Source organism: Platichthys flesus, chromosome 12 (genome assembly GCF_949316205.1).
Source record: "Platichthys flesus chromosome 12, fPlaFle2.1, whole genome shotgun sequence".
Taxonomy (NCBI): domain Eukaryota; kingdom Metazoa; phylum Chordata; class Actinopteri; order Pleuronectiformes; family Pleuronectidae; genus Platichthys; species Platichthys flesus.
The window spans coordinates 11,434,724-11,449,226 of NC_084956.1; the positions used below are offsets into that span (position 1 = coordinate 11,434,724).

General features: G+C 43.9%; 1 protein-coding gene and 1 non-coding gene across 2 annotated transcripts; both read left to right on the forward strand.

Moving 5' to 3' along the window:
* Positions 1-2,977: 2,977 nt before the first annotated feature.
* Positions 2,978-13,819, forward strand: pprc1 (PPARG related coactivator 1). Its single transcript, XM_062401550.1, has 14 exons — positions 2,978-3,196; positions 5,706-5,801; positions 5,919-6,068; positions 6,299-6,379; positions 6,468-8,514; positions 9,042-9,095; positions 10,025-10,085; positions 10,401-10,468; positions 10,695-11,403; positions 11,484-11,687; positions 11,784-11,862; positions 11,955-12,076; positions 12,385-12,536; positions 13,342-13,819. Exons 1-14 carry the CDS (start codon positions 3,116-3,118, stop codon positions 13,440-13,442), a joined length of 4,005 nt encoding a protein of 1,334 aa, XP_062257534.1. The 5' UTR covers positions 2,978-3,115; the 3' UTR covers positions 13,443-13,819.
* LOC133966757 (small nucleolar RNA SNORA50) lies at positions 12,181-12,316 on the forward strand. Its single transcript, XR_009923984.1, has one exon. It is a non-coding gene; the product is annotated as a small nucleolar RNA SNORA50 (small nucleolar RNA).
* Positions 13,820-14,503: the final 684 nt, after the last annotated feature.

Sequence of the window (14,503 nt, forward strand, 5' to 3'; positions counted from 1 at the left end):
TGAGAAGGAGGTAGGAGGGAGGGAAGGAAGGAGGGAAGGAAGGAAGGAAAGAGGAGGGGAGGGGGCAGATCTCCGCTGCACTGGTATGAATATGACGCAGAGGCAGCAGCCAGAGCCACTTCTCCTCTTCTCTCCTCTCCAGCCCCATCCCTCCGTGCCCACCGAGAGGAGAGAGGAGAGGGGAGAGGGCACTGTATCCATGGCAACGGCAGAGCAGCGGTAGGTAGCGGTGAGGGAGTGGGTTGGGGCCCAGTGGTTCTCCTTCTCCTTCTCCTTCTCCTTCTCCTTCTCCTCTGAGAAAACAGGGGGAGAAAATGTGAGCAACAGTGGGTTGTGTAGGACATGACAGGTGATGAGAGGCAGAACAGGTGGGCCTGTTGTTGTGTCTCCTGAGAAGAACAAGCATCAAGTAACGGAATAAGTAACTTTAATATTTGAATATATTTAACTTTGGGTCCTCTCACCACAGCCCATTAGAGCAGGGATTATGTGGATTACTGCAAACACACGGATTACAACTTGAGAAAATTATAATTGCGTCTGTGTGGAGCTGAAAATAGATCCTCAAACAAATTACGCATACGCAGAGATTAATGTATTGTAATTAGTGGAAGCCATTTAGTGCATTGTTCATTCATACTTATTCTCACACTCATCAGAGGCAATTTGGGGGTTCATGTCTTGCTCAATGGTGCTTCAACGTGTCGTCAGGAGGAGCTGGACACGCGCCTAAAATGGTCTCATTCTTTATCGAGAATTCCTGTTCTTCGAATGGAAATGCAGTAAGGGACACAACCGATCAGCGAGACTCGTAATTGTTGCCGTAGGGACTCCTGGATCGACGCCAGGAAAGATAGAGCACAGCCGAGACAGAGCTCCACTGCAGTCCGTCTGTAACCTGGTGGCGTCTGTTGTTTCTTGACACTGCTTGGCAACAAGGATGCTTTCTCAGATTTGCGTGGTGCTGGCACAAGTTTACCAAAGAGCTCTGCTACAGTGAGGTGGCTGTCAGGGAATATGGAAGCCTATTTAATACTTGTGGGAGAACACGGCAGTTTTATTTATCACAGAGCAGAGAATAGATCACAAATGTAGAACAGAGACACAGACAGAGTGGTAAACCACAATGGAGGACCACAGAGTGTGTCTGTGTGTGGGCTCACCTCTAATCCATTTCTGCCTATGGGACAATGGGAATTGCCTATGGCTTTTCTGTGCCATGCTGTACTGATCCTAATGAGGAACGCGTCGCCCCATCTTTTGTCTTTGACCCAGTTTCATCCCCACCTCTGAGTTTCACACCCTATGTTCTTGTTCACCCGTCATACCTTTCCTTCATGTACTACACTCAGTGCAACCCGACATGCACCACCATCCTTTATTTAATTTACCTCCACAGCTCTGAGGGGAATAAATATTTTCATAGTGGTATTCCCTTGTGCAAATTAAAATTTGTACTGACTCTAAAGGGAGTATACCATTAAATAGGTTCAAACCTGAAGATAAAATAATCTTACATCAGATTCCACTTACTGGCTTTTTCCTTTTTTCATCATGTGACCGAATCATTGGACCAATGTCACATGACAACAGGTGAACCTACTGTATGGGGAGACATTAACCTCTGTGGTTTCACGATGGGACCGTTAGGAAATGGCGGAGGTATGAACTCTTCTGAGTGCCCTTCTAGTTTTTGACCAATTGATTAATCTTAATATATAATAAAATGTCAGAACATCAGGTAACAATGCCCATCACACGTCTCCAAAGTTCAAGATCGCAGCTTCAATTATCCAAACAATACTCCATTCACACAATATCAAACAAATCAACAGTGTTAAAAACCTTATCTCACCTTAACAATGATCAAATTGTTACTGATTGACTAAGCTAAGGAGAGGTAAGGTACAGATAAGGTGTGGCTAAGGTAAAGTTAAGATAAGATAAGATAAGGATAAGTTAAAGGTGTGGCTAAGGTAGAGTTAAGCTTTGGAAAGGTAAGGTGTGGCTAAAGTCAGGTGACATATAGCAAAGGTACTGGAAGGCTAAATTAAAGCTAAGTAAATGTAATGTATGGATACTGTATAGCTAAGGTACCGTATATACAGTGTGGCTAAGGTAAGGTATAGATAATGCAAAGCTAAGGTAATGGACAGATAAGGTAAAGCTGAGGTGATGCATAGATAAATGTCAGCTAAAGTATATTAAAGCTCTAACAAAAGAAGATTTTAAAAAAAACGAGCTCTACTAGTTTCAACCTTAAAAAGACTTTAACATTGGACCTATGAGAACATCACTACAGTCTATGAGACCTTTATATACAGTCTACAAGAAGTTCACATACATTCTATGAGACCTTCACTTACAATATGAGAACTTTATATACAGTCTATGAGAAGTTCATATACAGTCTATGAGAACATCACTACAGTCTATGATACCTTTAAATACAGTCTACAAGAAGTTCATATACAGTCTATGAGAACGTTATAGTCTGTGGCCCACCACATACAGTCTATGATAACTTTATATATAGTCTATGGACCACCACATACATTCCATGAGACCTTCACTTACAATATGAGAACTGTATATACAGTCTATGAGAAGTTCATATACAGTCCATGAGAACATCACTACAGTCTATAAAACCTTTTTATACAGTCTACAAGGTGTTCACATACATTCTATGAGACCTTCACTTACAATATGAGAACTGTAAATACAGTCTACAAGAAGTTAATATAAAGTCTATTAGAACTTTATAGTCTATGGACCACCACATACGGTCTATGATAACTTTATACACAGTCTATAGGAAGTTCACGCACATGGTTCGCACACAGTGTATGAGACCTATGAGTCCACCACAGCGCAGTGTGGCGCCGTCTCCTCTCACTCAACAGAACTACAAACCAACGTGTCCTGCGCAACCCTTCACCCTCGCTGCGTCACTCTGCGTCATTTTGCCGGGAATGTGGGATCCACGTTTCCTCGTGCCGGCGCAGTGTGTGTCCACTGTGTGTGTGAGCGTGAGAGTGTGTGTGTGTGCCGTCGTCACTGTTCATTCTGAAAGCAGCGGAACCGGGGCAGAGTAGAGGAGTACACTGGCAAGATGGCGGCGCGGTGGGGAGCAGGCGAGGAGACTTTAACTGCGTGCAATGTGGAGTTTTTCTCCATGGACACACTAGACGAGGTAAATGACGAGTTGTGGAGTTTGTTCTCTACAATGCAACATCACTGTTAGCAACTGTGTGTGTGTTTTTTTCAAGTAGCAGGGCAGCGCGTGTTGTGTGTACGCATGGAAAAGTGACACGTGGATGCAACCGTGGTATCACGGCTGAAACTTGTAGTAAAAGTGCACACTGTTTTGTGTTCTAACAGTCACACAACTCTCTGGTTGTGTGTTTTTAACACAACGCATCAGGCGACAGTATAAAGCGTGGTGTTTATGTAGCAGTGTGTTAATGCTAGCTGGTGACTAGGTGTAGCTCGACTCGACCGGTGAGGCACGTTTCCTCCCTTTTTAAAACAACCACCATTGAAGCTATTGCAGTGACAGTTGTGTATGGTTACTGTTGGTTGGTGTGGCATGTGCGCCAGTTGTGTGATCCGTGTGTGCAACGCTCATTTAAGCTGCATCGGTGCGTGTAGGTGCTATGTGGCACGCTGTGTGCTAGCCATCAACTCATTCACAACACGTGGTAACCGGCACTTGCAGCATGCTAGTCCTCCATCAGTCAATACTTCAATGCGGATGATAACTTCTTCACTATGCTTCACAGTTTTGTGGGGCTTCTGGGTAATACTTTTAGCCATGGGGTAGCTTGTAGGCTGCATGCCAACACGTTGCAATACTGTGACATCAGTGTTCTCAGTGGTGATGCACACATTAAGTCATCCTGCTATTTTATATCTCTAAAACTAGTGCAGTCACACGCAAACAGACTTGTGTCACTATCACTCTGCAGCACCATGTCAACTTTTCATTCAAAACCTGTGTGTCCACATGTGGTTGAGTCGCGGTGGATCACATGTTGGATTCCCTCACGCATGCGCAGGAGAGACAGTTTAATCACTGCACTTCCTGACTGGTATTTATTAGTGGGCTTCGTTATGTTATGTTGCTCTAACTTTTGGTGTCATCGCTGTGGATTTCAAATCGGGGTCTCTTTGGTTAGTGATTGTTAAAATACATAAGGCATGCGGTGGGGATGAGGACCCTGCTGGTGTTTGTTGTAGTGCAACACGTGGGGACGGTGGCCTCCCAGTGGACAGGGTGAGGCCAGGATCAAACATGTCTGCGTGTAGACAGCCACACGTGGGCCACTGGGAAAGGGCCTCTGCGTTTTAAAGCAAATAACAAAATGTTATCACTCATTTTATAATGGTTTTCTATGCTGGAGCAATACTTTGACCTGTTATTTTTGGAAAGAGACTACAGCTTTTTAATGTTTATTTTTTTAACTAGTTAAGACTTGCTAGTTATTCAAAGATTATGTGATGGTGTGCATTTTACGTTATATCGAATGTGTAATTATATAAAGTAAGACAGTGTTTTGGAGCAGGCCCAGAACAGACATGCTATGATGTTCTTGTATGTTTCTGTAAATGCCTCTGGAATTTTGTTTTCTTCTTCATGCGGGAACTCAAAGCATGTGCTCCCTGCTGCCCTGTGGGGTTCCCTTCCTGATTCTCATTTACAAGGCCCTGACAGTTATTCTTTGCTCCAACCACCAAACAGAAAAGTGGGGTTGCCCTATGATTGTCAGACATTTGCACAAAGTTAGATTTAATGTCTGAAAAGACTTTTTCTAATACAATATCAGTTTTGAAAGTTGACTTTACCTTCAAAGATTTGCAATCGTGATTTTGTTTACATTTATTTGTTTATGTCTGGCTTAACCTAGAAATATCCTTTTTAATTTCACTGTAACTCAAAAAAACAATTTTACAAACAGATACGCCTACACTTGCACACATTCCAGGAACAAAAAAGGAGCAGGAATAAGAATCTCATGAATCGCCCCAAAATAAATTTTACATAAATACAGATGTCATTAATTTTATTTATTTCCCTTTTCATAAATCAACTAAACTCATAAATCGAATATTATTGTTCCTTCTATCATCCACGTCCTTTGATGTTAAGGTATACAGTAAATGTTCATTATGGTCGTCAGTAGAATAACTGGAGCATCTAGGAAAACCGAGTCAAAGGCACCTGGACACACTGTTTTAAAAGGGAAAATAAGTCAAACTTGGACAAGTCCAGTTGTAGTGAAAATGCAGCCCAGTGGTTGGTGTATGGTACTACAATGATGTTCAACCTGTGGACCATACTCAAATTACTTTCAAAAAGCTGTCTGCGACTCAAATCACAGTTTGTCTCATAGGGATTAACAAGATTCCACATCCTTTGTCCTTAACGCTCAACAACCACAAGGAAAAACTACCAAAATAACTAGAGCTGCTTGTAACTCAATAACCAATTCCTATCGGTTTAAGTTTAAAATGTTCACATACTATTAAAGCAGTGGGCTGATCTCAGATGCTTTTGTGAAAGTCTGTTAGCTGTCTCTAATGATGTGGTCATTAAACTTTGCTTGCCACTATCATGTAATCGTGGGTGGCTGCATGCAGATGGTTTTTGTCTGAATCATATTTTCACTGTGGTTTTTCCCCTCTCTCTTTCTCTCCTCCAGACTGCAGGGCTGTGCTCTGACGAAACTATGGAAGCCCTTCAAAGCTGCTTAGACCCCTCCATTCTTTCGATCTTTGAGGACACACCAACAATAGAGGCATGAACTTCAGTATAACAGCAAACTAAGAAACATATGATGTTTAAGCCCTGTTCAGTTGTATGTTTACTCTCCCCGAGGTTCTGGCTTTGATCGCATGTTGATGTTTTTATTTAGACCAAAGGACTGGATGAGGAGAGTGAAGCCACGCTGCTAACCGCACTGACAGAGATCCTCGACAATGTTGATGATGAGAACCTGTCGCCGTTTGATACACTCCCTGACTCAGACCTGTTGTCAGGTCAGAAGGGCAGGGAACACTCTCCGGTTAGTAACCAGCTGTCGTACATAACTCTGTCTCACTGAGTTCTGCTCTACACATCATCTGTCGGGCCATTGAGTTCAGGACAGAGAGAGTGAAGTGGGGCAGAAGGACAATCTGCTGACTTCTGTGGATATAAATATACCTCTTGTTTACTTTGTAAAATAACAATTTACCCCTAAAGTCAATAAGTTATAAATGTCCTCATGCTTTTTGCTTTATTTCACTTCTCCAGCTCAGGAGGCTGCTGTGTATGTCCCGTTCCCCTCCTGAAAAAGATGCATTTTGTAGCGTTAGACCCATATCAACTGGAAAGGTACATATGCACAATAATCAGTTGGTGCGTAAACTTGAATAAGAGACAGGACTCAGAAGTTGACATTATTTATTTTTCTTGCCCCCAGAGCCTCCCCAGGATGCTGGCAGACTCTCTCCAGAGGAGTGATGGTGAGGAAGAAGACGATGGCTCCCTCAGTCTGAGCCCAATGGGAGATGCTTCTTCTCCTGACAATGACTTGTTAGCCTGGGGAGACGCTTCCCTCCCACTTCCTGTAATGTTTGAACAGGATGGGGAAGATGGAATTTCAGTTAGCCTAGCGGACTTGGTCAGACACATGCACCCGTACTGTATGTCCATTTGTGTCGAGGATGACGACGGGGAACAGATGTTGCCTGAAGGAGGCATCTTATTCGAGGTTGTGGATCAGGGGGAAAACGGTGAACCCATACTAGCCATCCCAGACATGGAGCTCCCAGTATCTTTGCCACTAATAGAGCAGTTTTCAGAAAATGAGCAGAAACTTGCAGATGAAGAGGTGGACTCTGACAGTTCGGAGCATATAGTCGTCGATGATGATGATGAAGATATAATTGTCAGCGAGGCTCCACTGAAAGTTGCAGCCGCTGCAACACCAGGCCTGTGTACAGATGTCAAAGATGAGACAATCGTAGAGAGACAGAAGGAAGAGGTTAGAGAGAGAAGCTCTTCCAGGAGAAAAAAGAAAAAGAAATCAAAGAGAGAAAGCAAACCAGAGCCTGTGGAAGGAAGAGTTCTCAGGAGTGGTGTGTTGAGAAACACGCCACAGGAGGCACCACCAAAGCCTGAGAAAAGATCAGTCAAAGAGAAGAAATGCAAAGTCTCGAAGGTTCCCGTTGCCTCGACTCCAGCTTCTGCTTCTTCCTCTGTGAAATCTAAGAAACTAAACCCATGCAAAACTGAAACAAAAACATATATCACCACTACAACACTATTGCCTAAAAGTAGGGTGCACGTTCCTTCATACGCATCACCCAAACAGGCTCTGCTAAAGGATGGACCAGGACTGAGTCGGCCAAGCTGTTTACCCACAGCTGTGAGCTCCCAGCAGCCCAATGGACCCCCCGAACAGCCGGCCCCAGCCCCCGAGAAGCTGGAAGTCTCATCAGCAGTTCCCTCTGCTGTCCCTGTCTCTCTGTCCTCAGAGAGCCCAGCAGCTGCTCCTAGTCCCACAATACCTGAGATGATAGGACCTGTTTGCGAAGCACTCCCTCTTGTGGCCCCCGCAGTCCCAGAGCCGAAACCCAAATCACTTAGCCTAGCGGAGTATCGGCGGCTCAGAGAGCAGAAGAAACCAGCACCGGTAGAAAAGAGAGACAACAACAGCACCAAGTGGCCTAGCCTCCCAGAGCTTCCGACAGAGCTTCCCCTAATTCCCTGCCTGCTCGACCCCAACCCCCAGGATCCTCGACGCCCCAACCCCCAAGCAGGCAAAAATGAAGTGGAGGAGGTCAAACCTGCCTGGCAGCCACGGGGGCCAGCTGCACCGCCCACCCCTGAGGCCCTGTTGGTGCCCCCAGCCTACATGACTGCTTCTTCCAGCAGGGTTTCCACTGCTACTCCCGTTCCTAGACCCAACCCTTCTCTACCTGAACAGCCCCCAGTTCCTTCAGTGAAGGATTTACCCACACATCAAAGTACTGTTGCTCAACCTGCAGCACCTCAGAGTTCTGGCTCTCCAGCTTCTTTAAATCAGGCCAATGGGCTCATGTCATCAGCAGATGCAAAATGTTCTTCTGCGCTTTCATTAAGAAATAGTGAAGTCGATGAAAAGTCCCAAACTCAGCGCGAGTCTAGAAAGTCTGTTGAGCTCACTAAAACCACTACAGAGCCAATCAAACCCACCACTGCCCCCAGTGTCCCCCAGAAAACCACTGTTGTTTTCCAAAAGTTGCTTGACGTAACCAATGCCACCACATTCAACAGCCCCATCACAGCTGCTATTAAATCCTCCAGACCAAGGGACTGTGGCCCCCAGCTCTGCTCTTCTCCAGCTGCGCATCCTTCAGACTCCCAGAGTCTAAAGGCAAAACCTGTTCTGCTTAAAACAAAAGAGAAGCCCACTACAGCAGTGAAGCCCCAAAAATTGAAGAACCCAACACAGGAGCTGATTGAATCTTTCACCAGTGAGATAGGTGAGCATAAAGATACATGCTGGTCTTGTTTGATTGAATTTTTTTTTTAGGTGGGCTGTGTTAAATCTTCATGTGGATAGTTATCAAATATTTGGATATTTGCATTCTCACATACAACCTCTCCTGATAATTTCAGGAAAATGTCCAAAGTTCAGTGCATGGCTCAAGTGACATGCATAATTAAATTGCCATAATGGTCTCCTCTCTGGAGCTCTACCCCTCACTTCAACTGATCCAGTAGTTTGCTGATGTGCAAATGTAGGAAATGCTGTACCTGCTGTTACTGCAGTGGAATATGTATAATGTACAGTGGTAATACTGTAAAAAATCACATCACTTGTGCTGGTCCATTTTCAAGAATGTTCTCTGTAGTCATCCTACACCAGTCTGACGCCAATGTAATTTAAGCTGTACCGTTTAATATCGGTGTTATTTATGTCTTGTCTGTTGCAGCAAGACTGTAAACACATTTGTGTTTATGGGTGTGTTTTGTGTTTATAATTCATAATGTAATGATCTTTGTGTAGGAATTGAAGCTGCTGATCTGACCAGTTTACTGGAGCAGTTTGAGGAAACCCAAGGTAATCAATAATGGCTGATATATTTTTTTTTTGCTCTGATTACGGAAGCGCTCTGTTTAGTACATGTTGAACAGTGTTCCACTTTGTATTTTTTGTCATGCGTGGATTTGGTCTTTCTTCTTCTTGCCAATTGCTTAGTAGCTCAGATAGTGTTGTAAGAAGCTAGATGTAGTCGAACTATCTGTTTTCATGGTTTCGTAACCGCAGGAAGTGGAATAGTAGACAGCAGCACTACCTTTGGTTAACAGCTGGGGGTTAGTGGGTAGAAGGAGTTTAATTAATCTCGGAGTATCCAATAAAATCAAAGAGCTTTACTGGTCACAACATATATACTGATGTTGAGCATATTCATAAGAGCCATCATCAGTGAATTTAGATCATTAGCGGATAGTATGTGCAAGTCTGCCTCAGAGTTTATAGTCCGACAAAAGTGTCCTACAGTAAAGATAATTATGTCAGGCTGTTCTTATTGACTCAAGGGTTATCTGACCCACCTGGAGAGGTGCGTTTAACACGATAGTAGGGCACTTCATAACGGCAGATTACTGTTTGGTCTACTGCAACGTTTCCCGTTTTTAAGAGCTGACCACTGTGTGTGGGGCGGAGAAGCTGCTTTGTGCTCCTGCCTGCTCAGCTGCTGGAATTTTGCCCTGTCCGCAAATCCATTTAACTCTCGCCCTGCTGTCTTTGTTTGGGCCGATGTACAAGCCCCAACTCGAGCAAGTGCTTGTGCTTCCTGTTCCATTGCTCGTGTCGGATGTGTTTATGAAACACAATAACTTAATACACTGACCATTTAATGGGATTCTTTTGTAAATATACTGAAATAAATGTAATATCCACATAGTATCAAGTTTGTAAGTTGTTGGTGTTACACGCTCCCTGTTCTTCTGTTATTGTTATTTATTCACTGTCCCCTCTCTCTTCAGCAAAAGAGGAGCAATGTGTTCCGGAGGTCTCTGGTAGAGCAGCAGCTGTAGGAAACTCAAGGTGAGTTACCCTACAGCCCTCAAGCTGCTCTGTGTGACTGATGGGGCAACGGTTTCTCTGGAAACAACCAGGGCATGTGAAACCAGTTTGCAGTGTGTTTGTGTGCGAGTGTGTGGGGGTGAAAAATGCCCACTTTTTTGCCAAGACCTACCGTAAAACCCCAACTGTTGTCTGCCCACAGTGATGGTCTACTCAGGTCTGAATTTTTGCAACCCCTTTTAAGTTTGTATTTTTGTGCACAGACTGGACCAACTGAGGTGAGCACTGCACTCTTTACTAGTGATGCGCTAACACGCTCCTGTGCTTACTTTGCAGTTTTGAGTTGGCTCCAAAGACAAAGGTTGTGGAGCGAGTGAGAGCAAATGACCTCTTAAGCACTGCAGGTAATTCACTATGTTATCACTTTGCTTCAGAATGAGTCCATTAAGTCTCATCATTCAAACAGACGCATTTCCTTTTGTTCTGCCCTTGTATGGGCTCTGTTCTCTCTGCGCTTCCAGTATTAAATACGCACAGTCATTAGAAACTCTCAATCTTGATAAGACACAAAGGCCCTTTGCACATTCATTTGGTATAATTGTGGTGCACGTTCTTTCTCCTTTGCCCCAGCTCTTACTCCTCCAGCCACTCCTCCCCACCTGATGTGGAAACCTCTGGCCCCTGTGGCGCTGCTGGGGAAGAGCAAAGCGGCTGAAGCCTGCAAGTCCAGCCCCTCCAAGATTATCCAGATAGAGGCTCGGCCTCTGCCCTCATTCAAGTCGCGCAGCAAACCCACTCCCGCTGCCGCCACTGTCGACCCCGAACTGGCGTGCTTGGACCATGACTATTGCCTCCCCAACAAAGGCACTTCTGCTGGAGAGCCTGGCAGACGCTGGAATGTCAAACCGCAATCATTCATCACTATTAAACCCATCATGCAGCCCACTACAGTCATCGCACAGACGACGCCAGCTGTCCCGGCACATGCTGTCCCGTCTACTACGAACCCTGAGTTCACAACCAAAACTCATGATTTCCCACTGACAGATGACCTGGATCCCAGTTCCATTCTGGAAACTCCTGATGCCTCTCCTGCTCGGCAGGAGACCGATTCCTCTGTTAAAGAAGGAAGCCCCAGGGGAGGGCCTTATGGCAGGACCTACCGTCGTCATCCAGACTCTCGCACACCCAGCCCCACATTTAGCCCCAAAGAAAGGAGCGGCGGCCGGTCCAGAAAGAGAAGATCCCGCCGTTCACCGAGTCCGATGTCCAGTGGTTCAGAGTCAGACTCTCATTCCTCTAGATCTCGGTCTAGATCACGTGGTCCAGCTAAGAAAAGGTTTGTCCCCCAGTCAATACATCTGGTTGATTTCTAGAAGGTGCAAGGTTCCTCACTTGCATTCCTTTTTCTTCATTTAGGTATTGTCCCCGTAACTCTGAGAGCAGTTCCAGCTCCTCATCCCGTTCATCATCACGGTCCTCTCGCTCTGCGTCCCGCTCCCCGCCCAGGAGGAGGAGGTATTCGTATTCCTCATCTCATTCTGGCTCATGGAGTCGTTCCAGGTCGCGGTCTCGATCCCCTCAGAGACGAGCACAGTGGAGTAGGAGCAAGCCCTGGTGCAGGTAGATTTTGTAAATCATGCTCTGCTAGGGGGTAGTCCTCATATACAAGTACTTTTGACATGAAGTTAAAAAATGACTTCATCTTGTCTTCCTCAGTCCTTCATATGCACCTAGTTATGATCACAGCGAAATGGTGAATGGGGAGCCGGTGAAGAGATGCAAGGAAAAAGCCATTGTAAGTTAATTTTACCCTGAGTACACGTATGTATAAGCAAATTCTAGTATTGTTAAATTAGAATATCTGATTTACTTTTTTTTTCCTCTCAGGAGGAGCGCCGGGTTGTTTACGTTGGACGAATCCGTGGTACGATGACCCAAAAAGAACTTAAAGAGCGCTTCTCGTACTTCGGCGAGATCGAAGACTGCACCTTGCACTTTAGAGACCACGGGTACGGAGATTAACTGTGACAATTGGACATTAACTATACATTTCTCTATAGCGTTTATCAGGGGCTACTGTTGTAACTTTCACAAGGATATAATATGATTTTAAGTGCACTGTCTTTGAACCTTCTTGGTCTCATCTGTGACCTCGGGGGCCAAGTTTCAGTGCTAAATTAAAGACTTGTTTATAACTGGGGCCTCCTGGCAACACCTCCAGGTTGCTCTTTTAAAAGCAAGTGACAGCTCAAGACTGAACTGGGCTTGTTCATGATTTTCACTGGACAAAGAGACTAATATTTTGTATCTTTCACAGGGACAATTATGGCTTTGTGACTTACTATGATACCAAGCACGCTTTCACGGCCATTGAAAATGGGAGCAAGCTGCGCAAACCTGATGAGCTGCCATTCGATCTGTGTTTTGGCGGAAGGAGACAGTTCTGCAAAAGCAACTATGCTGACTTGGGTGAGGCACGGCTTCAAATCGACAGACACCAGAGAAGTTATTGTAGCTCCATCCCAGAGCCATGTTAATCCATTCTAACAGTGTCGATGTGGTTTGCAAAAGATTAAAGATATTGGCTGCTGTTCATCCTGGTTGTGTTTTCACCACAAACTAAATGTCACTGAGAGCTGTGGTACTTTGTGAAGTGCTGCCAATAATTCTAAACCTGGCAGATCACATGGGCGCTGTTGGACCATCACACGACGGGAAGAAGGCAGATTGTTGTTTGACTACAAAGTCTGTTTTTCATGCCTATTAAAGCATGGCGTAGAGCTTAGGCTACTCCAGACTTATTTAGTTTGTCTTGATTAATGTGGAGGTTTTATTGACCCGACCGTTCACAGCACACACTGCACATGTGTTTTTAACTGTCGATTCTGATGCTCAACATCAGCCACATTTGACTTGGATCATTAGGTAGTGATTAACTAAATTAATAAACTTTTACCATTTGCTACTTTTTTAAACCATGGTAGACCAACTCAAAGATATCAACACCTTTCCTATTCTCAGTAGAGGAGTTTTTTCCCCCTGGTGAGTCCTGGTCGGCGTCACAAATGCACCAGAAACGGATGTTCTCGTTTTCTTGTCATTGCTGCATTTTGCATTATACAAATAAATTTCTTCTGTAATTTTCCCAAGATGTAAAAAAGCCAAAACAATAATATTCATGGCTTTTTACAAATCACCGCTCGGTTATTTCTTTATTTGTCCTTTGTCCCTTTTATTTGAACGTGATTCTGACTTTCTGTCTTTCTCTTTGCAGATTCGAGTAGAGAGTACGATCCAGTGCCTGTGAAAGGCAAGTTTCATGCACTAGACTTTGACACTTTACTGAAGCAGGCCAAGCAGAACCAGAAGAGGTAGCAGGAGGCCTGCAGCAGGAAGCAGCTGACACTTACCTCAGAGCCAACAGCTGGCTCCTCACCTGCAACACTGTCTTTACATTTTAGTTGTTGCTTTAGTTTCTTTTTTGTTTTGTTTGTTTCTGCAAGCTAACACCTTCTATTGAAGTGAAGATTTGTAAAGAAAAGTAGGAAAAGAAGTTAAAAAAAAATGACTAAGTGAAATCAAATATTTTTTTTTAAATTTTATTTAAATGTAAAATCAGATTTGAATTGTATGGACAGATGATGGTTTTTAAAAAAGGGTGAAAATAAGTGGATGGAGCAACCTGGCTCCTGGGAAAGGATGTAATACATTTACATGTACTACAAACTTAATTAAAAAAATGAGAAAATGAAACGTGTTTGTGTTCTTTTTGTTTTTTAACATCTTTTAGGAGCACGACTTAGGAATTTCACAAGAGAACGGGCATAAACTTGAATGGCACTCTGCACATACCCAAGGATCAACAGTCTTATATTGAATCATGCTGTATGAAATTTCACACACGCATTGATATTGTTTACCCTAAATTTGCCGGACTCTTTTCATAAAGGTCTACAAATTATTCCCTGGGATAATAGTGAAAATGTTGAGGGGGGGGCGACCATCTCAGTATTGGAGAATAAACTTCCTGGATCTACCACAACATTCCCAATTTTCTAGAAATATGTTCAGGTGTTTTTGTGTAATCTTGTTAACAAATAAAACAACCTGTGACAAAATGGATTGTGCTAGAAACAAACTCATAGGTGGAGAAAACGATGGCTGAACCTGGGTGTTTGGTTTCAGGGTTCTGAAAGTGTTTTTTTTTTCTCTCATGGCAAACTTTGACAAATCATAGCAGGAAACAAGCAAACAGTTTTATTTATAAAGCACATTTCATTCTCAGAAGTGGATTCAAGGTCATGTGCAGAAATACGTTTAAGGACGAAAACTTGAAATGTGTGAGATATAAAAAAAATACAAATACAATGATGGTACAAGTGAAACACATTTCGTGGACAACAGCTTGTTTTTCTGAGTGTCCCAGTATACAATGA